At 63.3% G+C, this 25,809-nt stretch overlaps 1 protein-coding gene across 1 annotated transcript in view; it reads left to right on the top strand.

The window, feature by feature from the left end:
- Nucleotides 1-22,941, top strand: part of DIAPH1 (diaphanous related formin 1) — a 60,946-nt gene extending 38,005 nt beyond the window's left edge. Inside the window, 13 exon segments of the mRNA XM_029052983.2 lie at nt 895-1,009; nt 1,547-1,555; nt 11,229-11,324; nt 12,309-12,347; nt 12,350-12,405; nt 12,813-12,914; nt 13,745-13,984; nt 14,404-14,533; nt 15,057-15,181; nt 17,280-17,444; nt 17,540-17,675; nt 20,119-20,205; nt 22,668-22,941. Coding sequence (XP_028908816.1) covers nt 895-1,009; nt 1,547-1,555; nt 11,229-11,324; nt 12,309-12,347; nt 12,350-12,405; nt 12,813-12,914; nt 13,745-13,984; nt 14,404-14,533; nt 15,057-15,181; nt 17,280-17,444; nt 17,540-17,675; nt 20,119-20,205; nt 22,668-22,822 — 1,455 coding nt within the window. The 3' untranslated portion in view covers nt 22,823-22,941.
- The last annotated feature ends 2,868 nt before the right edge of the window (nt 22,942-25,809 follow it).

A 25,809-nucleotide genomic window follows, 5' to 3' on the forward strand; every position in this document is an offset into this window, starting at 1 on the left:
ATGGGGACTCGCTTCTCTCCTTGGCCCAGATCGGGGCCCCGGCCAGCCTCGGCAGTGCTCAGGCAACAAGCCCAGCGGGTCCAGAGTGGCCAGCTGGGTGGGCCACCGAGGAAGAGGCCCCTTGGGTCCCGGGTGGGATGGGTCCGCCTCTTATCCCTGCCCTTTTAGGGCTGTGGTACAACGGCCCAGTAGGGCAGTTGGCGCCATGACGCCCGCGCCCGGGGGGAGGTCCAGGCTTGAGGACCGATCTGGTTTCTGTGGCAGCTTTCTGAGGTCCAGGTCCCGGCAGCCCCACTCGGCCTTTCCTCCGGAAGGGCTCCAACCAGCTTCCGGATCCCTAGCCCTAGCTCGGCCATGGAGAATTATGGCATCCTACTAGCCTAGAGCCCCTGCTTTCTCATATTTAGTTTATCCACGACTTGGTGTGGAAGTATTTAGAAGGCCGCCACATGGCAGTGTCCCATTTTATAACCCCAGTCACCTCAGGTGCACAGCCCCCAACAGACTCTGCTGCCCCTCTGCGGGGGTCCCTGCTGTCCCTTTAGTCCGTGTGAACTCCTCTCTCTCCTATTACCCCCACCCCGAACATCGTAGAGCAGTTGAGCTATGACCACAATCAGTCTGCTCAGGCCCCCCATCCCCAGGACGTGAGGGATCTTGACCCCGCTCGAACGCTCCAAGAAGCCCGAGAGCCTTCTTCCCCTCCCCGCAGCCGCATGGGTTCGGGAAGGGGGTGAGGAGGTCCTGGTAGGGCCGAGGGCTTTGTCGGCGGGGCAAGTGGGAGCTCGTCCTCCAGGCTGCCCTCCCCACCAGCCCCACGGGTGCTGCCCCTCCCCGGCCTGTTGTGTTGGGGGGTGGGAGTCCTGGCCCAGCAAGCCTACCTGTCCCCCACAGTTTGCCGCCGAAGACCTCTCTCAAGACTGCTTCTGGACCAAGGCGAAGGAAGATCGCTTCGAGAACAACGAACTCTTTGCCAAGTTGACGCTCACCTTCTCCGCGCAGACCAAGAGTGAGTGGCCTTCTCGCCAGTTGCCAAGGGCCAGGAGTGTGCCAGGGCAGATCTGCCCCCGCCCCAGAGAGAACGAAGGGAGGGAAAATTTTAGTAGGGAAGGGCTCTCACCTCTGTTGTACTCTTCCAAGTGCTTAGTACAGTGCTCTGTACACAGTAAGCACGCAAATACTGTCGATGGATTGATCGGTCAAAGGTTTTCCCAGCAGCTGGGTACGATCTGCTGACCCTGTCTCGCTGCAGTGGGATCCAGAGGAATGGGAATAATCTTTACCGGGGTGGTGGGGTAGGTAGTAGGGCCCAGCCTTATTAGACCTGCAGGAAAGATTGGTGTAGCCCAGCCTCGATAGCGCCCCGATGGCTTCTAAAAAGCCCCCAGCAAGGGGCTGGCTGGGTAGTTGGCATGGGTGGGAGGAGGTTGCAGATCCAGTGACCTGGGTCTGATTTTCTCTCCCTCTCTCTCTGTCTCCCTCTCCCCTCGGCATCCTTCCGCCTGGGCTCCATGCGACGGGACTCCCTGACCCCTTGCTCCTGCAGCTTCCAAGGGTAAGTGTCCGCTGTCTGGGAAAATCCCTCTTGCGAGGCTGTTCCTCTTCGCCGGGCCTCGATAGTTAGCTTCTGGTCGAGGGCAGGAGATACAACCTTTTGAGTTTCCCCCAGGGCCTGCCCCATCGTTCTCCAGGGCGGTCCCAGCCGCCCTTTCGTTCCCTCCGCTGGCCCCTGCCGTCGCTCCCCTCCTGCGGCGAATTCCGGGGGAACGTTCACGACCGCTAGGGCTCTCGTCGCGTTCCTTGTGACTTTGAGGTGCTCGTGAGGGTGGAACCAGTAAAGGCTGCTTCGGGATACATCCCTTCTCCCTCCCATGGCAAAATTTGCAGCTCAGTGGGTGGTATTGTCCCCCTCACCCCCTCCGATGCGATGGGGCCAAGCTGCCCTTGAAGCTGTTTCTGAAAGGCAGCGGCCCGACCACCCCTGACAGCTCCAGAAAGCGGCTCGTGTGGTCACCTAACTTGACCCCCCGCCCTGTGCTCAGCGCTGGGACAGGTACAGAATCGTCAGGTCGGACCAACCAAGCACGGTGGCTTGCCAGGAGATCCGCCCTGACATTTCCTCCCCTTTTCTGCCACTTGCCAGCTGCGTAACTGTGGGCAAGTCGCTCCGCTCGGCTTCTGGGCCTCAGCTTCCTCCCGTGTAAAATGAGTTTTCAATAACTGTCTTCCCCTACCCCTTAGACTGCTGTGGAACAGGGACTGATTATTCTCCACCTGCCCCAGCCCGCAGCGCCGTGCTTGGCCCGTGCCTTTGAGCGCTTAGCAAATTCCCCAGTTGTCGTCAGTATTGGTCCGAGGAGGAACGGCAGCCTTCTCGGCCAGCTGGTCAAAGAGCAACAGCCCCGGGCCCCGGATTTGCGAGAATCCGGGCCAAAGGCCATTGACCGGCAGGGCATTCTGAGAGCGCAGCGTGGCTCAGTGGAAAGAGCCCGGGCTTGGGAGTCCGAGGTCATGGGTTCGAGTCCCGGCTCTGCCCCTTGGCAGCTGGGTGACTGTGGGCAAGTCACTTCACTTCTCTGGGCCTCAGTGACCTCATCTGTCAAATGGAGATTAACGGCGAGCCTCACAACCTGATGACCCTGTGTCTCCCCCAGCGCTTAGAACAGTGCGCTGCACATAGCGCTTAACAAATACCAGCATTATTATTAAGAGAAGCAGCGTGGGTCAGTGGAAAGAGCCCGGACTCGGGAGTCCGATGGCATGGGTTCAAATCCCGGCTCTGCCCCTCGTCAGCTGTGTGACTGTGGGCAAGTCACTTCACTTGTCTGGGCCTCAGTGACCTCATCTGTCAAATGGGGATTAACTGTGAGCCTCACGTGGGACAACCTGATGACCCTGTATCTCCCCCAGCGCTTAGAACAGTGCTGTGCACATACTAAGCGCTTAACAAATACCAACATTATTGTTATCGTTAGTTTTAGTTCGGTGTTTTATTGTGGGTGGGGGGGGTAACCGGCAGTTCAGCTGTCGTCCACCAGGTGGCAGATGGACCGCTCTCGTCCCTCTCTGGTGACGTAGGCGCTCCTGCGGCGCAGGCGGGCGGCGTCATCGCTCTGCGACGGCCTGGTCCCTCGTCGTTGCTCCGGCGACGAGCTCGGTGCTCTGCTGCCCTCTGGCGGCCTGGGGGACCCCCTTCAGCAAGGGGAAGAGAGTCAAGGCAAAACAAGCTAGAAAATGGTTCCTCCCCCCCATTTCAGGAAAGGAGCATCTCTTTTTTCGTTGCTCCGTCACAGGAGCGTGTTGAGAGGGAGCCGAGAGCCATTTTTCAGCATGTCCGGGCACATCTTGATGATCCCTTCTAATCCCCCGCCGGCACAGGGGCCACCTCCCCAGCATTTAATAATAACAGTAATAATAATAATGTTGGCATTTGTTAAGCGCTTACTATGTGCACAGCACTGTTCCAAGAGCTGGGGGAGATAGAGGGTCATCCGGTTGTCCCACGTGAGGCTCACAGTCTTCATCCCCATTTTGCAGATGAGGTCACTGAGGCACCGGAGAAGTGAAGTGACTTGCCCACAGTCACCCAGCTGACAAGTGGCAGAGCAGGGATTCGAACCCATGGCCTCAGACTCCCAAGCCCGGCCTCTTGCCACTGAGCCACGCTGCTTCTCAATTTAATCACAGGAGTAAAAGGGCTTAAGCCACCTTTTACGGGCAGCCGTTGGTCTCAAACCCTCCAGCCTGTGGCCTCAGGCCTCCCTCGCTGCAGCTCTGCCGCAGCCTCCATTTACCTCCCCCTCCAAAGCCCTTTTCGTTCATTCATTGATTAAATCGTATTTATTGAGCACTTACTGTGCGCAGAGCACTGTCCTAAGCACCCGGCAGAGTACAATAAACACATTAGCCGACCGCAGCCCCGGCTTCCCTTCCCTGCCAGCCAGGGAGCAGGTGGTGACGCAGGTCATTTCTGAGCTCCAGTCCTCGGGACCCCTCCCGAGGTAAACCTTCCCCAGGGCGACATCACTTCTGGGTACAGGTGGCAAATTTTTCCCAGGTTCTGCACCGTGTCCTGAGCTGGAGATTTCCAAACCTTTTCGGGATTTTTCCCCACCCCACTTTTTGTGGTATCTGCTAAGCCCTAGGTGCTAAACACTGTAGTAAGCAGTCGGGGGGGTACAAGCAGGTCTGACCCAGTCCCTATCCCAGAAGAGATTCACTGCCTGGGTGGGAGAGAATGAGAATCCCAAGCAGTGCCCACGTCTGAATTTGTAGATTTTTCTGTTCAGCCCCACGTTTAGTTCACTGCTCAGTACAAAGCATGAACTTAATAAATACTCCTCCTCCTCCTGCTCCTTGCCCCAAAACATGGGAAGTCCCCAATTCTGAACGCGTCAGCCTTTCTTCTAGTGCTGCCGCAGGCCCTTAGTTCTGTTTTTTTGTTGTTGGGTTTTTTTATGGTGTTTAAGTGCTTACTGTGTGCCAGGCATTCGACTAAGCACTGGGGTCGATGCGGACTACTAAGGTTGGAAACAGCCCCTGTCCCCCGTGGGGCTCACAGTCTTAATCCCCATTTTACAGATGAGCTAACTGAGGCTCAGAGGACTTAAGTGACTTGCCGTTTAGTGCGTACTCAGTGCCGATGACCGGGCTAAGCACTGGGGTAGCTACAAGGTAATGGGGTCGGACATAATCTCTGTCCCCCGTGGGCCTCCCAGGACGAGGAGGAGGGAGAAAGGTAGTGAGTCCCCATTTTAGGGGTAAGGAAACAGCCCGCGAGAAGTTAAGCGGCCTGGCCGGGGTCACCCAGCAGGCAGGTGGCGGAGCCGGGACCAGATCCCCGGACCCCCCCCGACTCCCAGGCCTGGATTCTGCCCTCTAGGCCACGGGGCAGGCCAGCGAGGGACCTCGCACCCCTCAGATGTGAGGGAGACTCCGTGGACCCTGCTGGCGACGCCCCGGCTGCACTGATGGGCCGTTGGGGATCTTGGGGAGCGCTAAAGGTCCGGAGACGGTTCGGAACGCCTTTTATGGGCCACGCCGAAGGACGGGGACGTGTGAGGGGTCTCCCTCTAATTTTAGGAGGACCCCACATCTTGAGGGGTGCCATCCCAGGGCCCCGTGCTGGGATCCTGGCAGGCTCCAGGGGCTCCCCGAGCTCCGACAACCCCAGGGGGTCAGAGAAAGGGTGGCATCTTCCTTTCTCGGGGTTGCGGGGGCTGTCTTTGCCCGAGCACCCTTGGGGAGGCTCCCAGAGCTGCGAGGGGCGATGGGCAAGCGGGGGGCAGGGTCTCCTCCACCTCAGACCCCCCTCCCGGAGCGGGAGCCCCCCGGAAAGGCACCCCCCCCCCCAATCTCCGTGTCTTTCCCCGTGGAAATCACATCTCCTGCACTGCTGCCGACAGCCACGAGATGCGCGCAGTTGAGCCACTTTGGCTCAGGTTTCCTCCTGTGAGGTCAGGGGCCACGGATTGGAGGAGGCAATCAGGTGACTTTCCGTAACTGTGGTGATGGTCCAGCCCCCCATCCCCACCCAGTCCCCCGTCCCCCCCCCCCCCCACCAGCCCCCCCCTTTCCTGGTTTCCAGGTCGGGAACAAAGAAGGGAAAAAAACAGAGCCGTGACGAAAACACAGCAGCTGCAGAAGGAACAGCAGAAGCGTCAGGCCGGGGCGGGGGGGGGGGGGGGGCGGGAGGATATCCCGCTCCATCCGTTTCCTCTTAGGGGCCTCCCCCAGCCCCCTTTTAGGATCCGTGGCTGGGGGAGACGAGGCGGGCAGGGGGCCGGAATCTCTGTTGTAGGGTCCCAACCCCTTTCTGTCAAAAGAGTCACTAAAGCCCATTTCTGTTGTGTCGGGGTGCCAGGGTAGGGGTATTTTGGCCCGCGACCGAAGTCGTAGCAATATGCCCATTCCCTGCCCTCCCCAGACCCTCCAGCCAAGCTTCCCCGCACTGCTCCATTTCCCTCCGGCTGGTTTTCTCTGTGCTTGTGAAGGAGAGAGGCCGAGGGGTTGGGGCTGGGGGACGGGGACCGCAGCCCCCGTGAACCGGAGAGGCGGGGGGCTTCGGCCCGGGGGAAGGAAGTGGGCGCCACGGGCCCCGGGAACGAGAAAGGCAGAGGCCGCGGGCTCGGGTTCTGGGGCAGCGGGAGCCGCGGGATCGAGAGAAGCGGAGGGGTTCGGCCCGGCCCCGGGGGGCCGGTTCGGAGGCCGGTGCTCGCTGTCTCCGTCCCCCATCCCGGCAGCTCTGCGGCAGCCTCCCCCTCCGGCCTTCCGGCCCCACAGTGTCCTCAGCCCTCCGCCGGGACCTCCCAGGCCCGGGCCCCGGGCTGACAGAGCCGGCTCCTCCGGTCTCTCCCCTTCCCACCCGAAGCGGTGATACCGATCTGTTCCCAGCACTCCCCTCCTGAGTCAGCTTGGGCGTGTTGGGAAAGTAGCGGCCGCCCCGCGTGTGAATGACTCCGTTGTCTGTGTGAACCGTCCTACCTCGGGGTGCTGTCAGTCTCCCCCGCCCAAAAGTCGCAGACACCCTGCTTCCCTCCCCCGGTTCTTGGGGAGCCACCCTAAATGCCCCATTACCCCCCCCCCCCCCCCCCCCGCCAGCTTCACCGAGCCCGCCCCGAGGCCCGGTATTCCCGGTTGGGGCTTTGGCGGGGAGGCAGCACGGCCTGGTAGGTAGAGCACAGGCCTGGGAGTCAGAAGGTCAGGGCTTCTAATCCCACCTCCGCCACTCGCCTGCTCTGTGACCTTAGGCAAGTCACTTCTCTGTGCCTCAGTTACCTCATCCGTAAAATGGGGAATAGGACCGCGAGCCCTCCGCGGGACTGGGGTCGTGCCCAACCCCATTTGCTTGGATCCACTCAGTGCTTAGTACGGTGCCCGGTCTGTAGTGAGCGCTTAACGAATACCCTAATAGCGAGGAGCTCGAGGGGAAGCGCCCCAGGATCGGACTGCGCGAACCACCGCTGCCCGACAGATATGTACGTCAGTGCCGTGGGGCGGGCGGGGGGAAGAGCAAAGGGAGCCAGGGCGAAGGGAGTGGGAGATGAGGAGATGGGGGGCTTAGTCTGGGAAGGCCTCTCGGAGGAGGGGGGCCTTCGGTAAGGCTTCGGTGGAAGGGAGGGCGACTGTCAGATTCGAGGAGGGCGGGCAGGTCAGAGGCAGGTTCCCACTGGGCCCGTCCCCCCCAAGGAGCGCCTTCGTCCAGGTGGGACAGTGACCCGGCCCCGTGGGCAGAGCGTGTTCTAGAACCCAGGGCTCTCGACTCCCAGGGCCAGGCTCTTATCCTGGGGCCGGCCGCAGGCTGCTCATGGTGCGCGGGGAGAGACGAGAGTGGACTTCGGGCTCCCTTGGGCCCGAGCCGCTTGCCGTAGGGGGCACGACGCGGGGGTCGGGGGGGGGGGAGCTAGTGATCTTCCCACGGCAGCTCCTCGGGTCAGGGCTTCCGGGCCCCCCCTTCCCACTGACTCATTCCCACCTGGGCTCCAGGATGGCCAGTGTCCCCTAGGCTTCCTCCACACCCCCTTTCCTGTTTGTGACTTCAACCTCGAACGGGGATGTCCAGGGAGGAGACGGCCCCGGCTCCGGGCCCCTGGGGGCAGACCAGACGCTGGCGCCGAGTTTCAGGGGCCCTGGCAGCCCCCTCCCAGGTGCGGGCTCCCGGGGAGGCCGCCGCGAACGGAGGCCAAAGCCCCAGCCGAGGAGAGTGCCTCCCCTTAGGCGGCCTCTCTCGCCAGCCCTCGGTTCATTCCTTCCTTGAGGAGCGGCGTAGCTCCGTGGAAAGAGCCCGGGCTCGAGAGTGAGAGGTCATGGGTTCGAATCCCCGCCCTGCCACTTGGCAGCTGGGTGACTGCGGGCAGGTCGCTTCCCTCTGTCTCGGTTACCTCATCTGTAAAATGGGGATTAAGACTGTGAGCCCCACGTGGGACAGTCTGATTCCCCTGTGTCTACCCCAGCGCTTACAACAGTGCTCTGCACATAGTAAGCACTTAACAAATACCAACATTATTATTGTTATTATTCTCTGTGCCTCGGTGACCTCATCCGTAAAATGGGGATGACCGTGAGCCTCACATGGGACAACCTGATGACCCTGGATCTCCCCCAGCGCTTAGAACAGTGCTCTGCACACAGTAAGCGCTTAACAAATACCGACATTATTATTATTCCTTTCCCAGAGCCTCAGTTTCCACACGCCTCTCCCCCGGAGAGTTCTGTGGCAGCATGGCTCCGTGGAAGGAGCCCGGGCTTTAGGTGTTTTGGGTTCTCATCCTGGCTCCGCCGCTAGTCAGCTGTGTGACTGTGGGCACTTCACCTCACTTCTCTGGGCCTCAGTTCCCTCCTCTGTAAAATGGGGATGGAGACGGTGAGCCTCACAGGGGACAACCCGAAAACCCTCTGTCCCCCCAGCGCGTAGAGCAGTGCTCTGCACATCGTAAGCGCTTAACAGATAGCAACGGTTATTATCGGAAAGAGCACGGGCTTGGGAGCCAGAGGACGCGGGTTCTAATGCCGCCTCCGCGCTTGCCCGCTGTGTGACCTGGGGTTCTCTGTGCCTCAGCTCCCTCATCTGTAAAATGGGGGTTAAAACTGTGAGCCCCCCGTGGGACAACCTGATTACCTTGTATCTCCCCCAGCGCTTAGGGCAGTGCTCGGCAGCGTGGCTCAGTGGAAAGAGCCCGGGCTCGGGAGTCCGAGCTCACGGGTTCGAATCCCGGCCCTGGCAGCTGGGGGACTGTGGGCAAGTCACTTCTCGGAGCCTCACTGACCTCATCTGGAAAACGGGGATGAAGGCCGTGAGCCCCACGTGGGACAGCCTGATTCCCCCCCGGCGCTTAGAACGGTGCGCTGCACGTTCCTTCAGCCGATAGTATTTATTGAGCGCTTCCTGAGTGCGGAGCACTGTACTAAGCGCTGGGAATGGACGAGTCGGCGAGAGAGAGACAGTCCCTGCCCATTGAGGGGCTTGCATAGCTTAACGAATACCAACGTTGTAATTTTATTATTAGTAAGCGCTTCAGAAATACCATCATAATTATTATTATCAGTATTATTAGTATTATTAGTATTATTCTTCTGCAGAATGTGGGAGCGCCGGCCAGCAGGGGGTACCCTTGTGCCGCACTGCGGCTGCCCGGCCGGCCCTGCTGCATGCAGCCATTTTACGCAGAGTGTTTACCGCCCTGCCCAGCTCCATTTTGTGCTTGTGACGCAGGAGGGAAAAGGACTCCGCCAGGAGGGAGTCTGGCAAAGGAGCCGAGAGGGAGGGAGACGAGCCCAGGCACGACGGCTCCACTCGGCCGCCTCCCGCCGGGGTCACGCCTCGCGGCAAACACCCGCTTCCTGGCGGCGCTGAGGCGTCGGTCCGCACCCTCCCACCCCGGCTGGGGCTGCCCTCCGCCCGTACCCCCCTCCCCGCGGGGGTGGAGGCGGCATCCGCACCCCAGGGGCTCTGCCCGCGCGGGCGTCGAGGCCCCCGTCGCCCGCTGCGGCCCCGGGGAGGGGTGACGCGCCCGGGGTGACACTCGGGACCGCAGACCCAGCTGGGGCGAAGCCCGCTGCCCCGGGCCGCCGGGGAAGCGGGGACACCTCCCTGCCCTAATGCAGAGGGCGGGGAGCTGGCGTGGGAGAGCGGGGGGGTTAATCCGCCGGGAGACTCCTCTGTGCCAGCTGTGCGATCGCTGGGCACCAGTGGAAAATCCCCAGTCGTCGGGGGCAGCGCCCACCCCCAAAGCCGCTCTCGCCACCCTGTCTCAGCCAGCCCTGTTGCGCCGCCCGGGGCGAGCTGCACCGAGACCACTGGGCGTCGGCGTCCATCAGCTTCCTTGGGTGGACGCGGGGGGGGTCCCAGCCCCCTGCCCCCGCTCCCGTGCGGCTCGGAGGATGAGCCGAGGCAGATAAGCTCCGAGCTAAAGCCTCATAATAATAATAATAATGTTGGTACTTGTTAAGCGCTTACTATGTGCAGAGCACTGTTCTAAGCGCTGGGGTAAACACGGGAATCAGGTTGTCCCACGTGGGGCTTACAGTCTTAATCCCCATTTTACAGATGAGGGAACTGAGGCACAGAGAAGTTAAGTGACTTGCCCACAGTCACACAGCTGACAAGTGGCAGAGCTGGGATTCGAACTCATGAGCCCTGACTCCAAAGCCCTTGCTCTCCCGATGGTCTCTCTGTCCCACTCGGAACTGGGTCGGCGGCTCCGGGCGCAGCCACCGCAGAGGACTTGCCGAGACCTAGACGGGTGCGGGAGCGGGGGGACGGAGGGAGGGAGAGAGGTGGGCCAGCGGGGCAGGGCCAGAGAGACCGTTGCTGGCCGACCGCCCCGCGTCACAGCTGGCACACCGGGCCTGCTTGTGGGCTTGGCACCCGCCGGCAACTCCGGGTCACACCCTCTGGGAGCTCCGCCCGGCCCGAGGTCAGGGAGTCAGCCGCCTGGCCCCCGGCCCGTACTCCATCCTCGGTCCCTGGGGGAGCCCCGGGTGGCGGGGGGACCGGCGGGCCGTGCCGGTGCTCTCGGGGGGCCCGGCCTCTCGCCGGCGCAGGCGCGGAGCTCTGGCCTCTCTCGGCAGCGGGCCCAGACCGTGACCTCTCTGGGCTTCCGTGTTTCCCGTGGCAGTTCCGTGGACGAGGGGGCAGCTGAGGGGCATCGGAGCAGAAAGGCCAGGCCGTTTTACTCCCCTCCCTCCGGGAATTAATAATGGCTGTGGTATTTGTTTAAGCGCCTACTAGATGTCTGGCAGTATACCAAGCACTGGGGTGGGTATGAGATAGCCTGGTAGGATTATCCCTTTCCCTCACGGGAAAATGGAGAAGAGGTTTTGAATCCTCCCTTCTCCGAGGCCCAGAGAAGAGAAATGATTTGCCCGACGTCACACCGCCGGCAAATGGCAGAACGGTGATTAGAACCCAGGTCTCCTGTATCCCAGGCTTGTCCTCTTTCCACTCCAGGGACCCCAGTTCCCTGCCCTAACAGACCGCACCCTTCCCCTCAAGCCAAACTGGACAGTCCCGGCATCGTTCCTGCCCTCCCGTCCTCCTAATCCTAACTGGGGGGTGGGATGGGGCAAACTGCCCCTCGTGGGTCACCTTGTGGGTTCCTTTCTGCCTGGACGGTATCCCCCACTTTGTCCCCCTTCCAGAAAGCAGGGCAGCCAGCTGCCTCCCAGATGTTGACCCTCGGAGGCCGGGGGTCCGGGCTCGCTGTCCATCCCACTTTCTGTCCTTGCAGCCAAGAAGGATCAGGAGGGCGGAGAGGAGAAGGCCGTGCAGAAGAAAAAAGTCAAGGAGCTGAAGGTGTTGGATTCCAAGACAGCTCAGAACCTCTGTGAGTCTCCCAATTAATCAATCGGTGGGACTCATTGTGTGCCGAGCACTGTTCTAAGTGCTTGGGCGAGTCCAGTACACATTCCCTGGCCACAACAAGCTCCTGAGTGGGGTGCCGTGGTGGCTGACCTGCAGGCAACTGGTGCTGGGACCCTATTTTCTGGGCCGACCACTCCTCCCTCCTTTTGGGCCCAACAGATCTGCTTCCACATCTGGCCTCCCTACCTCTGGGCCCCTCTCCCCATGGCCCTCCTCACCTCGTGGACCCCTTGCCCCATGGCCTGCCAAGTTGGGCTCCTCTGGGACCTCTCCAGAGCCACTCTGACAAGTGTAGAAAACCCAGGAGGCCTCTGGCCTTTTTACGAGCGGCTGAGGCTTAACCCGGGCCGGCAACGTCGCCACTATCTCTTGGTTGTGTGTGGAGACACGGGAGGGTACATTCCATTGCTCTCCTCCGTCTCCCCCCTCTCCGTCTTCCTTTCCTCCCTCTGCCCTCACTTCTTCCCTCTCCCCTTGTTTATTCCCTCTTACTCTGTGCTTAGATGGCACGGCGGTATCTGCTCTCTTTCTTGGGCCGATCCTTAGAAGGGACAAGTGGAGAGACCATTAGCTTGGGCCAGCCCAGTGGTTGGGACCTGCTCCACATTCTCAACCCGTTCGGAGCGGGAGGACCAGCTGGCTTCAGCCCCGGCCCCGGCTGGCCGGGGGTTTGAGGTTATCGGCACCGACCCTACGTCGGCCAGCTGGGCGTTTGGGCTTCGACACTGACCCTGCCCTGGCCGCCTGGGGGGTTGGGATTCCGCCATCAACTCTGCCCTGTTGAGGGGAGGAGAGCCAGAGGTGCCTCAGTTTGGGTTGGGGTTGCCCCGGGGGATGAGGAAGAGGTTTATCCCGGGTGTGGGTACGCAGGGGGACGGGGAACGTGGGGCACCCTGCGGAAGCGGGGTCCCAGCGCCCGAGTGACTGATTTCCCTTTTCTCGGCAGCGATCTTCCTGGGTTCCTTCCGCATGGCCTACCAGGATATCAGAACGTGATCCTGGGAAGTTTAAACGAGGCCGTCCTGACCGAGTCGATGGTGCAGGTGAAGCAGGGTGTCCGAGCCGGAGACTGGTATTCCCTCTGAGGCCTTTCCCGACGGCTCCCCTGACCCAGAGGGGCCCGGTCACAGTTGGCATGTCGTTCTCCTGGGCATGGTCCGGGCCCCCCGGCCCCCTACCGCCCGGTGCGGTCCTCAACCCAACCGCTGACCCCGGAGGAGCCCCTGACTCCAGTTCTCTCCTTGCAGCCTTGAACGACCAGTGCTCTGTCCCGGTCAGTGAATCGGCTCCCGGCTGGGTCCGTGTCCCCTTCCGCCTCCCCGTCCGCCCCCGGCCCGTGAGGGCTGGGCTAGATGGGTGGGGCGAAGGGGCAGAGGCTCCGGCTGAGGTTTGGGGTTGCTCGGAGCGGGACGGAGTGCCGTGTTATTCTCTCCCTCCCTCCTGCTCTCAGAACCTGATCAAGCAGATGCCGGAGCCCGAGCAGCTGAAGATGCTGGCGGAGCTGAAGGACGAGTACGACGACCTGGCGGAGTCGGAACAGTTCGGCGTCGTGGTGAGTGGCGTCCGAGCCGGTCGGCGTGATCTCCCCACAGCGGGGACGTTGGGGAGGGGAGCGGCCCTCACCCTCTTCCCCGGGCGGCCGCAGATCCCGCCCAGGGACCCAGCTGTGGCACCGGCCCGCTGGGGCGACCCAGGCCAAGTCACTCGACCTCTCTGGGCCTCATTTCCCTCTTCCGTAGAATGGGGGTAAGAGACCTGCTCTCCCTCCCCACCGAGAGCCCTCTATGAGACGGGAATGTATCCCGAAGTAATAGTAGAAGCGTTTATTAATTGCCTTTTCAGTACAAAGCCCTGTCCAGAGCACTGGGGAGAAAATAGGTGAGAATTAGCCACAGGGGCCTCACAGTCTAAGAATAAAGAGGAGAGGGGGCTGGTGATAGGTCCTTGGGGAAAGATGAAGCCATTAAAACCCAAAACCTGCATGAAAGGTGAGGGCAGGGATAGAGAGAAGGAGAGTAGAGTTTCAAGCTCTTCTCGGTCCAGAGTCCAACAACCCTGCCTGCCACCGAGGCCGGCCGTGACTTTGCCAGGCACGCTAGATTTGAGGAGGCGTCCCGCCACCGGTGTGTTCTCATGTACCGATGGGAGAACCCAACGGCACGGAGGCTGGTAGCTCGGTGCCGGATACGCCGCTGCCGCTGCTGGTTTCTCTCCCGTTAATTACCTCCGCGTCCAGCACGGCACTTGGCACACAGGAAGCCCTTACAAGTAGCAGTCAATGTTTAGATTAGTGGAGTCATTCCTTCCTGCCGGGGCGCATGCCCTCCCCCCTTCCCTCCGCTCGGCGGCTGGTGACACCGTTTCCCTTCCCATCCTGGACAGATGGGCACGGTGCCCCGCCTGCGGCCCCGCCTCAACGCCATCCTCTTCAAGCTGCAGTTCGGCGAGCAGGTGGAGAACGTGAAGCCCGAGATCGTGTCGGTGACGGCGGCCTGCGAGGAAGTGCGCAAGAGTCAGAACTTCTCCAGCCTCCTGGAGCTCACCCTGCTCGTCGGCAACTACATGAACGCCGGCTCCCGGAACGCCGGCGCCTTCGGCTTCAACATCAGCTTCCTCTGCAAGGTGCGGGCGGGCCGGGGGCGGAAGGGAGGGAGGCCGTGTGGTCCCGGGGAAAGTGCGGGGAGGCGGGAATCCTGGCCCTGTCTGCCCGCCGGGGGACCTGGGGCAAGGCACTTGGCCTCTCTGGGCCTCAGTGTCCTCGTCTGTAAAGCGGAGGTGCCTCTGAGCCCCTCGTGGGACTGGGAGTATATCCGATCGGCACGGCGCTGGACACAGCGTAAGCGTGTGACGGCAGCCGTGCTTACCGGCCGAGGTGTGCGCGGTCCCCGTAGCACCCGAGAGCCACCGCCCAAGCCGGCACCCGCCCGGTTGGCCCACGCCGGGCTTTGCCCGGAGACCCCAATCCGGCAGTCTCCTGTTCCCGGCCAGCCCCGCTCACAGCTCCTCTCCCCGCTGTCCCCCCCGCCCTCCCCTCCGCCCAGCTGCGGGACACCAAGTCCACCGATCAGAAGATGACATTGCTGCATTTCCTGGTGGAGCTGTGCGAATCGCAACACCCCGAAGTGCTCGAGTTCCCCAACGAGCTGACCCACGTGGAGAAGGCCAGCCGAGGTGGGGACAGCTCGAGAGGCGGGCTGGGGATCCGGGGCCGGGCCAGCTGCAGGGGACCCGAGGGCTTGGGGCTGCGGGGTGTCCCTGCGACTGAGGCAGCTCAGGAGAGCAGGCACGTTCGGTCGCGGTCCCGGGCCGAAAGGAGAGCCAAGGTGGCCCCGGCGAAGCCCAGACCTCTCTCGTGTGGGAGAGAGAGCAGCTTCCTCCCAAAGGAGAGGCCAGTGGCTGCCAGCATCCCTCCCTTCCCCCAGTTCCAGTTCCCACCAAGGGCTCCACGTTTCCCGCTGGGCCCCCCCTCCCCTCCCATCAACCCCGTCCTCCGACACATTCCAGTTGGGGCCCTGCTGCCCACTGTGGCCGAGCCCCCACGGGCCGGACTTCCCTGGGGTCCCTAAGCAGAGAGCGTGAGCCAGGGCGGAGTTCGCGTGTGTAGCAGGGACCCGTGGGAAAGGGCTTCGGTCCCGGCCGCACCCGCGGGGAGACTTCCGCCCAACCGCCCTCACCCCTCGCCCCTCTCACTCAGTGTCCGCCGAGAATTTACAGAAGAACCTGGACCTGATGAGGAAGCAGATTTCAGACGTGGAACGCGACATTGAGAACTTCCCAGCTGCTACCGATGAGAAGGATAAGTTTGTGGAGAAGATGACCATATCCTCTCTGAAGGGATGAGCCAGAGAAGGGGAGGAAGGGCAGGGTCTCCCCCATCCCCCTACCTCAAGCAGGAGGACCTTGGACGTGGAAAATTGCTCAGCCAGAGAGCCTTCTGGGGCCGGGGGCGGCCCATGTTTTCCATCTCCTGAGCCTCGGGGAGGCACCTGGGTAATTTTGACCTGGTCGTAGCTGGAAAACAGCCAGTGTCCTTCCCCAAGGCAGCAGCGACAACTATTCTGCGCTTGCAAACTGCTCTGAAGCAGGCAGGGTGGGGGAGAAGTGCCCAGATTGAGAGGAGGAGGAAAAGCAGACAAATGGTAGGAGATGAAGGTGGCAAGGAATCAGGGTAGGGAAGTCTCGGTGCCCGACCAAATAAGTCAACCAGTCATACCGAGCCCCTGCAGAGCCCCGCACCAAGCTCTTGGGAGACTACAGTTGAGGAAGAGGCCTGGGCCCTCCATTCTGGGAACTTAGAGTCCAATGTGGGAGACTGACGGACACAGGCCATCCAGTGAACGTTAATCTGTCAAGAATATGCCAAAGTAATAAGGGGTGGGAGCACCTGCTGAAGGCGTAGTTGGGTTGATGTGATGTGGGAAGGAGGAGCTCAATCTGGAGGGGCCGGGAGGGGCCTGAAGACGGGGAGGGCCGTGGTGTAGGATTGTGAACGGGGCCGGGAGTTCCCGGCAAGAGGAAAGGCGTTGAGCCGGGATCAGGGGCCGGAGAGTTGAGGGTGAAGCTCAGTAAGCAGGTGAGCTTGGGAGACCAGACGTATGAGTTATGATATTGAGGAGGAAGAGAGCGGGTAAATAATAGAGCCGATCAGCCAATCAGTGGCGTTTACTGAGTGCTTACCCTGTGCGGGACACTGTGCTTAGCAGCTGGAAAAATACAGTACAGGAGAAATGGTAGGTGTGATTCCTCTCAGAGTGGGCTTAGAGTCTACAGGGGGAGGCAGACATTTATTAAGCTTGCTGTCTGTGGAGAACACTGAACGAAGTAATGAGGAGAGTACAAGAGAGTTGGTAGATGCCACCCCTACCCTCCGGGAACTTACAGCCTTGTGCAGAACACTGGGAGAGGACAGTGGAAATAATAGACGCAATCCGCGCTCTCAAGCAGCTAACCATCAATCCATAGTATTTATTGAGCATTAGTGCTTGGGAGAGTGCATTAGAATGAATAGACACAATCCCTGCCCTCAAGGAGCTCAACAGTCAATCTGGAGAATTTATTGAGCACTTACTGGGCGCAAATTACTGTGCTAAGTGCTCGGGAGAGGACAGTATAACAGAGTTGGTAGACGCGTTCCCTTCCCACAATGTGCCTGCAGTCTAGAGGGAACCCACTAAAGTAAATTGCGGGGAGGGGAGCAACCCAATTAAAAAAATCTGTTATCTAAGTGTTGTAGGGGGAGAGAGGGAGTACCCAAGTACTTAGGAGAAGACTCAAGGGGAGAGGCGATGCAATAATAGTAATTATTAGCAGTAATAGTAACTGTGGTATTTTAAGGGAGAACAGATATTCAATCCCCAGGTTGCAGATGAAAGAACTGAAGCACAGAGAAGTTAAGGAACTTGCCCAAGGTCACACAGCAGATAAATGGCAGAGCCGGGATCAGAAAACATCAGTGGGGGAAATAGGGCAGAAGTCGGCCTAGTGCCCGGAGTCTCTCCCGGAGCTTGAGCGAAGGAGACGTACTATGGAGGGAATCCAGAATTGGGCGTTGCCGGTGCCCGGGCCTCGGAGGGAGGGAGGGGGCGAGAGGATGATGTTAGGAGTGTGGGTCTCCCTCTTAAGAAAGGGGAGGGTCGGTAGGGAGCCCAGGTGATTCATGATGGCTTGCGATAAGGGGAGGCAGATTAGAGATCGGGGGGTCTCTGCGGGGAACGAGAACCCCGGAGTTTGCAGGTTGAGGGTGGGGGTTGGGGTTGGAGTCGGGGTGGCTACAGATGGTACGGCGACTGAGGAGGAGGAGATCTAGAAAACGGTCTGAGGGCGACGGGTAAGAGGAAGCGGGCGGCTCAGGAGGTGTCCCGGACGTGGCTCGTAGCCCCCCAGCTTCCAGGCCGTGATCCTTGACGCCGGGCAGCACGGCTTTGTGAAGGACGCCAAGGAGCAGTACGAGAAGCTGCGGCTGATGCACTACAACATGGAGACCCTGTTCAAGGAGCTGGGGGACTACTTCCTCTTCGACCCCAAGAAGATGACCGTGGAAGAGTTCTTCATGGACCTGCACAACTTCAAGAACATGTTTCTGGTGAGCGAGGGGCCCCGAGGGTAGGGGGCCGCCCGTCCCCGGACCCCCCCGGCGCGGGGAGAGCTCAGCCCCTCCATGTGGCGCTCTGCCCGCAGCAAGCCCTCAAGGAGAACCAGAAGCGGCGGGAGACGGAGGAGAAGATGCGCAGGGCGAAGCTGGCCAAGGAGAAGGCGGAGAAGGAGCGTCTGGAGAAGCAGCAGAAGAGAGCGCAGCTCATCGACATGAATGCAGGTGGGTCCCCCGGGGTGGCCAGACGGGGGGCAGCTGGAGGCTGGGGAGGTTTGGGTGGGGACGCGGGGGGCGGGGGGTGGGCACGGACCCCGCACGCAAGAAGCCCCAGCTGTCGGGCTCCGGAGCCAGGGTGGACGCAGAAGCCGTCTTCTCCCGCCTCGTTTGTCTTTGCTGTTCTGTCTCTGACATTCCATCCCCTTTCCCTCCCCCCATCCTCCTTCCTTCTGTGCTCTGATCTCGGCGTGGCGGTGACACTCTATCTCTGCTAGCGCCCGCCCCGCTCCCCCTCCACCGCCCTTTCAAAAATGCCTCTGATCTCCCCTCGCCCCCGCCCTCCCTGCTGAAGGAGGCCCCCCGCCTTAACCCTTTGTGTCGTCACCTCCCCTTCCTGCCCTCCGCGCCGTTCCCCTCCCAAGGCCCCCCCCCCCGCGCACACTCAGCCTGCCCTCGGGTCCGGGGCCCACCATGCCCTTTGCCCTTTGGGGTGAGCTGGGGCTTCTAGGTACTGGGAGGGAGGGCTGGGCGCCCTCCCTTTCCTCCCCCCACCTCCCCCACCATCCCCAGGAGTCCCTGTCCTTCCCGAACAGGCTCGGTCCCTCGCTCCCAGCCGCATTCTTCTGTCGGAACATATGGCCTCAATTACTGCCCTGCTCTGTTTCCTGCCTCTGCTCCTTTCCTGTTGCTAATTCCCCGCTTTCCCCCTCCCCCCCTTCCCTGGCTGCTCCTGCTGCGGGCAGCGGAAGTGGAAACACAGTGCTCCAAGAACCCGGCTGGCACCTCCCCCCTTCTCCCCCATCTCCCGGAGGGGGGCCTTGAGGCCGGCTCTCTGGAGGGGAGGGGGTGCTAGACTGGCACCCCCCAACCTCGCAGGGGTCCCGAGGCTGGCACCCCCCCCCTCGCCCACATCGTGGGACCCTAGGGCAGTATTGTGGTTTGGCAGGGGGGAGAGGGGGCTAGGCTGGCACCCCACCTCACCTCCCCCCCAGGGACTAGAGAACGAGATTCTGGAAGGGGGTGGGGGCTAAACTGGCAGCCCCACATCACAGGAGCCCCGAAGCCAACATCCTAGCGTGGGGGTGGGGGTTAGGCTGGCACCCCCACCTCACCTATCGCCCCGTGGCCCCAAAGCTGGCATTTTTGGGGGCGGGGGGAGGAGAGACGCATTGCTGGCGTCAGGCCGTGTGCAGGAAGATGCCGTGAGAGGTTCTCTGAGCTTGGCGCTCCCCCCACCCCCCTCCTCTGCCTCCACCCCCACCCGGGAGACTGGGGGACCCCCAGCAGTCTGGACCTCAATTCTCTGCCCCTCCGGAAGGACCCCCACCCCACGCAACCACTGTCTCCAGCCCCGGGGCCCGTTTCCGGGCTGCACGCCCCCGACGCCCCCCTCGACAGCCCCGTCGCCATGGAGGGTGGTTAAGGGCCAGGTTGGGGTCCTCTGGAGGGGGTCCCCCCCCAGGGTGCGGCCCTGAGCCCTGCCAGCAGGTGGAGCCGGGTGCTGGGGGGCCCCCCCCCCCGACCCCCCACCTAAGTAGGTCAGCGGCAGTTGCAGCGGTCGTCCGGCGGGTGGCGCTGCAGGCAGCGAGTCCCCGGGCCGAGCAGGCGGGGCAGCTGTTTCAGCTGTTTCTTGGGGATTTCGCAGTTTCGGGTTTCACCACCCTCCAGCGGTTGCCATGGAAACCGAGCCGGGAGCTCTCGGGCTCCAGGTTAACTCCCCACATGCCGGTGAGCCCTCCCGAAAGAGCCACCCTCCCCCCCATTAAGGGAGCGACGCCCAATTGTCGCTCCGCCATCTCCGCACCCTCGCTCTCCCCGGCTCGCCCGCCCCGTCGGCCCGACGGTCCGGCCGACCTGCCCCGCTGCCGCCGGCGTTGGGAGCAGAAGCGGAACGCGCCCCCGCCCCGCAGTGGCAAATGGCCGTGATCCCTTTGCCCTTCCGTGGTCCCAGCCCATTCCCCGCGCCCGGGCCGTGCGGTGGCCCGAGGCCCCGCGGGTGCCACTCCTGGCCCACGTCCCGGAATAGGCAACGCTGGGGGCGGGGGGGGAGGGAGGGGCGGGCATGGCGACTGAGCCCCGGCAAGGAGGAGGAAAGGAGCCAAACGGCTGCTGTGATAACCTCAGACCCAGAGACAGGAGCCCAGTTGAACATGAGTAACCCGGGTCCACCCCAGTGCTTAGCACGGGGCTTGGTGCCGAAAAAGGACCAAATTAAGGACCCCCAGGCAAGAAGTGTTCCCCCCAACACACACACCTACATACACCTACAGACAGTTCTCCTCACCTACCCCCACTCTCCCTGTGAGAGGGCTGGAGGGGTTCCCATTGGAAGGGGTGGAGGACCCAGCGTCAGCCGAGTGGGTTGTGGTCGGGCAGTGCCCAGACCTGAGCGGCCTCGTGGAGGGGCCAGGCTGCTCACCCTGCCCCCCGCCCCTTTGATTCCCTGCAGAGGGCGAAGAGACGGGGGTCATGGACAGCCTCCTGGAGGCCCTGCAGTCTGGAGCGGCATTCCGACGGAAGAGGGCACCGCGCCAGGGTGAGTGAGCGGGGCAGGGGCCGAGCTGCTGAACAGTCAGGTGCCTGGGGCCGTGGGTGAGTCCCTGGGATCTGGAGGCGGGGCCGGGAATCTAGATGCGGGGAGAGTCAGAACTGACGGACCCCGCCTTGGGAAAAGGAGAGTGTCACCCCACCAACTCTAACCCTAGGCAGGGAGTGGGCCCCGCAGTTCACCCTTGGAATTGCCCCATCCACGTAGGGGGCCCCGAGAGGTGGTTTGTAGCTCTGGGAAGGTGCTTTGGCCAAGCCGCGGTGTGTGAGATGAGGGGAGTCTGTGAAGGAGGGCCCAGGGGGAGGAGAAGGCCGGGTTCTGGCCAGGCAGAGGCAGGCGTGAGGGGGAGCGCAACATCTGCGCCCTGGAGCGGAAAACGGAACCCCTAACCCCCCGAAAGCGTTTAGGGAAAGAAGGTGGCGGAGATGGCCGTCGTCCCCTTCCTCCGCCTCCCAGCTCCACATTTCATCCGTTCCTTCAGTGGACTGAATTGAGCGCTTACTGTGTGCAGTGCACTGTACCAAGTGCCTGGAAAAGTACACTATTACAGTAGACGCATTCCCTGCCCACAGTGAGCGTACAGAGGATAGCAGGGGCTCTCCCACCACTCTGATGGGAGCGGGGTTCCCCTGCCTGGCTCTGAGCTAGCATATCGCAGTGCCCAACCCCGGCGGGGCGTCCAGGTGGAGAGAAGGCGGAGGAGGCTTGAGTCAGCCCGGACCAGCTGAGGGGTGCCTCCCTGCCCCTTCCTCCTCTATAGGGCTCCCAGCCCAGACGCGTCACCCCTGGAGAATTTGCTGCAGGTTGAGGTGTACCGAGTCATGCCCCAGAGCAGTGTCTGGCAGCTGCTCCTCTCCTCCCCGCCCCAGCGGAGGCTGGAGAGCAGCCCCGAAGGGTAGCGGCCAGCTCGGGTGCGGTTGAGAGCCCTCGGGCACGGACCAGCCGGACTGACCAAGGCGGGGGCAGGAGGAGCGCTTGCCCCGTTTCACGGCCCCAGGGTCCGGAGGCCGCTGCCGCACGGCCAGCGGCCTCCACTCCGCTCTGCCGCCGGGCACGGCGGCCGGTCCCGGCCCGGAGTCACCCTCGGTCGGGAGTCTGAGCCGACACTGGCCCTTCGGCGGGGAATTCCCGTCTTCCGGGAGAAGCCTACTTCCTGCCGGGACGTGCTGGGGGAATCCCAGGTGCTTCCTGAGCGCCAGTTACCGAGCGTGGCTCCCCCGGGTGGGAACTTGCGGGATCTCCTGCCCCGCTGGAGCAGGGAGCTGGAACTCAAGGCGGAGTGGACAGAGAGCCCGTTGGCACATCCACCCTGCCTCCCAGGGCGGGCGGAGCCGACCGGATCCCGGTCTGGGGCACGTGGAGGGGGTGATGGGGGAGATGAGCAGGTGGGTGGTGCCTTCAGGCCAACTGCAAAGATCTCACGCTAGGGAAGACCGACGGTAGTCTGGGTCACCAAGGGAAGCGATGGGCCGGGACAGATGTGGTTTTCCCGGTCAATCAGTGGTATTTATTGAATGTCTACCGTGTGCAGACACTGTACTAAGCCTTTGGGGAGAGTACAGCGTAACAGAGCTGGTAGACCCCGACCTCTGCCCACAAGGAGCTTCCAATCCGGGAGATGCTGTGCACAGAACAGGAGCAGGTCGAGAGCAGAGGTGCCCTGACCCATGGATCCCGTCTCCCTATGGCTAAGAGGCAGTTTCTCCATCCCTGCCCTTCCTCGCCCGGCCCCGCGGAGGCCTTTCCCGGGCTGGGGCAGGGCAGGCCCGCAGGCCTCGGGGGACCGGCCTCCGCACAGAGAGCCCCATTGTCGGGGGCTGTGGCCTGGGCCACTTCATTAAGAGCCGGGCACAAGCCACCGTGTGTGCCGGCCCGTCTCCCCTCACAACGGCCCAGTGTCTGGGGAACCCCCCCCCCCCGGCATTGTCCCACGGCCCCGAGCGAGCCAGCTTCATCTCCGTGCCCGAGTCCCGGCCCCTGTCCCACCATCTGCTCCTCGGGATGGGTCACAGGAAGAGAGCCGATCCGCTCTGCCTCCCCTCCTCCCCCGCCCCATTCCGCGGTCCTTTGCTAGGAAGATGGCAGTGGGCCAGGCCCAGGCGGTGGTGGGGGGTGAGTGTGGGGGGAGCCCCTGGGGCAGTTAGCGGTAGCCATGGCACTATCTGGGGCGCTCGCTGGAGTTGGCGCGCCAGACCCAACTCCCGGCTGCGGTGGGCAGCTGGGTGGTCCCGGGAGACGGTCCGTCGGCTACCCGGCAGCCCGCGGCTCCGGCGTTTTCTGGGGCTCTGAATGAGGTTTGTAGAGCGGAGAAGGTGACCCACCCACACACCTGGCCCCGTTCCTTCTTCCCTGGAGACCGGCTCCTTTGTTCCCGCTCCCCGTGTCCGTCCCCTCGCAGTTTGGCTGCGGTGGGGGTGGGGGACTGACCCGGAACCCCTCTTCTTCCACAGCCAACAGGAAAGCTGGCTGCGCCGTGACTGCCGTCCTGGCCTCAGAGCTGACCCAGGACAGCACCCGGCTGCCCCCGAAAGTGCCCAGGAGTGGCGACGGGCCCCACGGCGGCCTCCGCGACGAAGCCCAGGAACTGGTGGGCTGCGCGAGCTAGGCCCGGGCCCGGCCGCCCAGAGAGCCGAGCCTCAGGGAGGAGCTGGCGGGCGCCGGGGAGGGGGCGGCCCGCTTCCCCGGCGGGCCCCTCCACACGGCGTACGTACCGCTTCGGCAGCGGGGGGGCGGGGGGGGGGGGCCGGGGGGTGGGAGACGGACCCTCCCCCGGCCCTGGCCGGAGCAGTACCAAAGCAGGGACCGGGGACCGTCTACACTGCCTTAACCACCCCCTCGCCTTCCCCCCGCCACCGTTACTCCGTGACGGGCACGGTCTGACCGCACGGGGCTGGGTACGGGGCTACCGCTCTTGCCCTCATCTTCCCGCCGAGCTGTGTCCTGTGGCTTCTCTCGTCCCCGGACAGCCTGAGGCTGGGGGCCTGCGCCTGGCTGAGCCCTCCCCACCCCCCAGCTGGCTGTCGTTCCCTCCCCACCTCCCCGCTCTGTCACTGTTGGTATTTATTGGCCAAGGGTGGCGCCGGCCCCCCGGCCCGCCCTCCCGGAGAGGAAGGAGCCAGCTCCACTCGCCCGCCGCCCCGGGTCGCCGGAGAGAGGACCGTCCCGAGCTGCCTTGGAGGCCCCCGCGCCTTGCCTCCCCCCCGTCTGCTCGCCCTACCCCACTTCCACCCTGCCTGCGGTCCGGGGGGCGTGGGGTGGCGGGGCAACAGGGGGCGGAGCCTCCTGGCTAAGAAATCACTTTGCAGAATGGATCTATTTTTATATGAGATTTTGTGTAAAAAGAAGAGACAAACAGTCGCCCCCTCACTACCCTTCTTTCCCTCTCCCCCCGCCTCCCTTTCGAACGTAAGGGGCCGAGACGGCAGTGCCGGTGAGGTCTCGATCTCTCCGTGGAGCCCCTTCCCCACCCAAGCTGGCCGGCAGACGGCTGCCCCTTCCGCCCCCATCCCCCTCCACGGCGGGGGTGTTCACCGGTGGGCGGGAGTCACCGAGGCCGGGTCTTCCCCTCCGGCCCCACCCCCCCGGGGAAGCAGGGTGCTACCTACTCCCCCCTGCCCCCTCCTCTCAACCCCGGGCCTGAGCTTGCTGAGTTTTTATAAATTTAATATATTTCAGGAGCCAAATGTGCAAACACCACTAAACGGGGTCCCGGGCGAACAAGGGCGGTTCTGGGTGAGGGGCCCGCCGACTGGAAGCGTGCCGTGAACTCCACCGGCACCGGGGTCCCCGGCCTCCCCCCCGCCCCGCCCACCTGGAAGGGGACCCCCTGAGCCAGGGGCGTCTCCCCCGGTTCCGAGCCGGCCCTGCCGGGGCGTGGATGGAGACCGAGGCTCGGACCCCCCGCACTCCCTCGCTGAGGCGGGAGATGGTGGGGGGGGTCCAATCGTCCTTCGACGCGGGAGTCGCAGTTTCCAAGGGCGGTTCGCGCCCGGGGGAAGAGGAGGGGCGGCCCCTGGGTCCGTGCGGGCCTCCGGGTCAGCCGCCGCCGGCCCCCGAGCCGGTCGGCCGCTGCCCGCCCTTGCCGCCTCCTGCCCCCCGCCCCCTGCTCGCTGGTACTCCGGGGCTTCGCCGCCTTTTTTTTTTAATCGACTTTTGCTAAATTGTATTTGATAGAAAAGGACAAGATGCCGACCTCCTCCTCTCTGATACCCGAGGCTGACGGGAGAGCCGGGTTTATTCTTCTCCGAAACAGTTAATAAAACTTCGGGAGTCTTCCGTCGCAGTCCGGTCCTGGTGTCCTAACTCCGAACGGGGGGGCAGGCGGCCCGCCGTCCCCCCTCCCGCACGGGCCGCGGAGGAGCGGGGTGGCGACGGGGGGGACTGGGCGGTTGGCACTCCCTCTCAGATCTCGACCTAGTTCGGGGGCCGCTGGGGGTCGGGGGGCTGGGTGCCATAACCCTCTTAGCCCCTGGAGGTTAGGCCTGCTCCCCACCCTCCGCCAACTGAGGGGTTGACGGTGCCCGCCGCCGGAAACGCACCGAGACTCGAGCGCGTCCGGCCAGATGGACCGGCACAGGTGTGTCCGTTTGGCCAGGGACCGGGCCTGGCTATTCCGGGCCAGCCACCTCCCCGCCCGCCCCGGGCGAGACCGCGGTGACCAGGACCGGGCCTGGAAATAGCTCCCCGCGCTGGGGCGGCTGCGTCCGGCGGCCCTTTTCCGGGGGCGGCGGACCCCGGGGGCCGCAGCCGGAGCCGGGGGGGGCGGCGGCGGGGCCAGAAATAGAACCCGGGAGTCCGGCACTTGCTCGGTTTTCTGCACATCGACTCTCTGTCTCTGTCGCCGAAGGCAGAGCGCGTGCGTCCCTGTCCCTCTCTGCGGTCGTCCCCACTGCGGAGACGGCCTCGGGCACGGGATGGAAGGAGCGGTTTCCATGACAACGGGCCGGGGGAGCCGTATCCTCTCCCACCGTCTTCCCCGGCTGGACCGGGGAGGGGATTCGGGAGGGAGGGGGCGGGAGGGGAGTCGCCGATGCGGGGAAGGGGGAGAGGGCCTCGCTTCCTTCTTCTCCCCCTCCTCCGGACCCCTCTGGGCCTTGTCCCGGCTGCCCGTCCGAGGGTCTCGTTGGACCCGCGCCCCCCGGGGCGGGGGGGGGGGGGGTGATTCCTGTCGCGGCTTGGGCAGTAACAGGCTCGGAATTCCAATGGGTCCCGGCGGGGGCGGTGGGGGGGGGGAGACCGATGCGGAGAAGAGAGGAGAGAGCGTGGGCAGGGAAGGAGGATGGGGAGGGGAGGGACCATTTCCATTTCCTCCCGGATACACCGGGCCAATCCCCGGCGCCGTTCCCATCCCCCCCACCCCCGATCCCGCCCCCCACCCCAGTTCTCTGCAAAGAGACGGGGAGGAGGGGCGCGGAGCCCCTCTGGATACCCGGGGGGGGGGGGGGGGAACCGAGGAAGGGGGGCGGTCTCCCGCCGGGCTGAGCCGAGCATCCCTCGAGATGGGGAGACGGCGCCCTCCCCGATCCCCTTCGGGGGGTGGGGGAAGGGGGGATGGATGGATATTTATTTTTAGCGGGAGCGAGGAAACGCCCA

Source organism: Ornithorhynchus anatinus, chromosome X2 (genome assembly GCF_004115215.2).
Source record: "Ornithorhynchus anatinus isolate Pmale09 chromosome X2, mOrnAna1.pri.v4, whole genome shotgun sequence".
NCBI lineage: Eukaryota > Metazoa > Chordata > Mammalia > Monotremata > Ornithorhynchidae > Ornithorhynchus > Ornithorhynchus anatinus.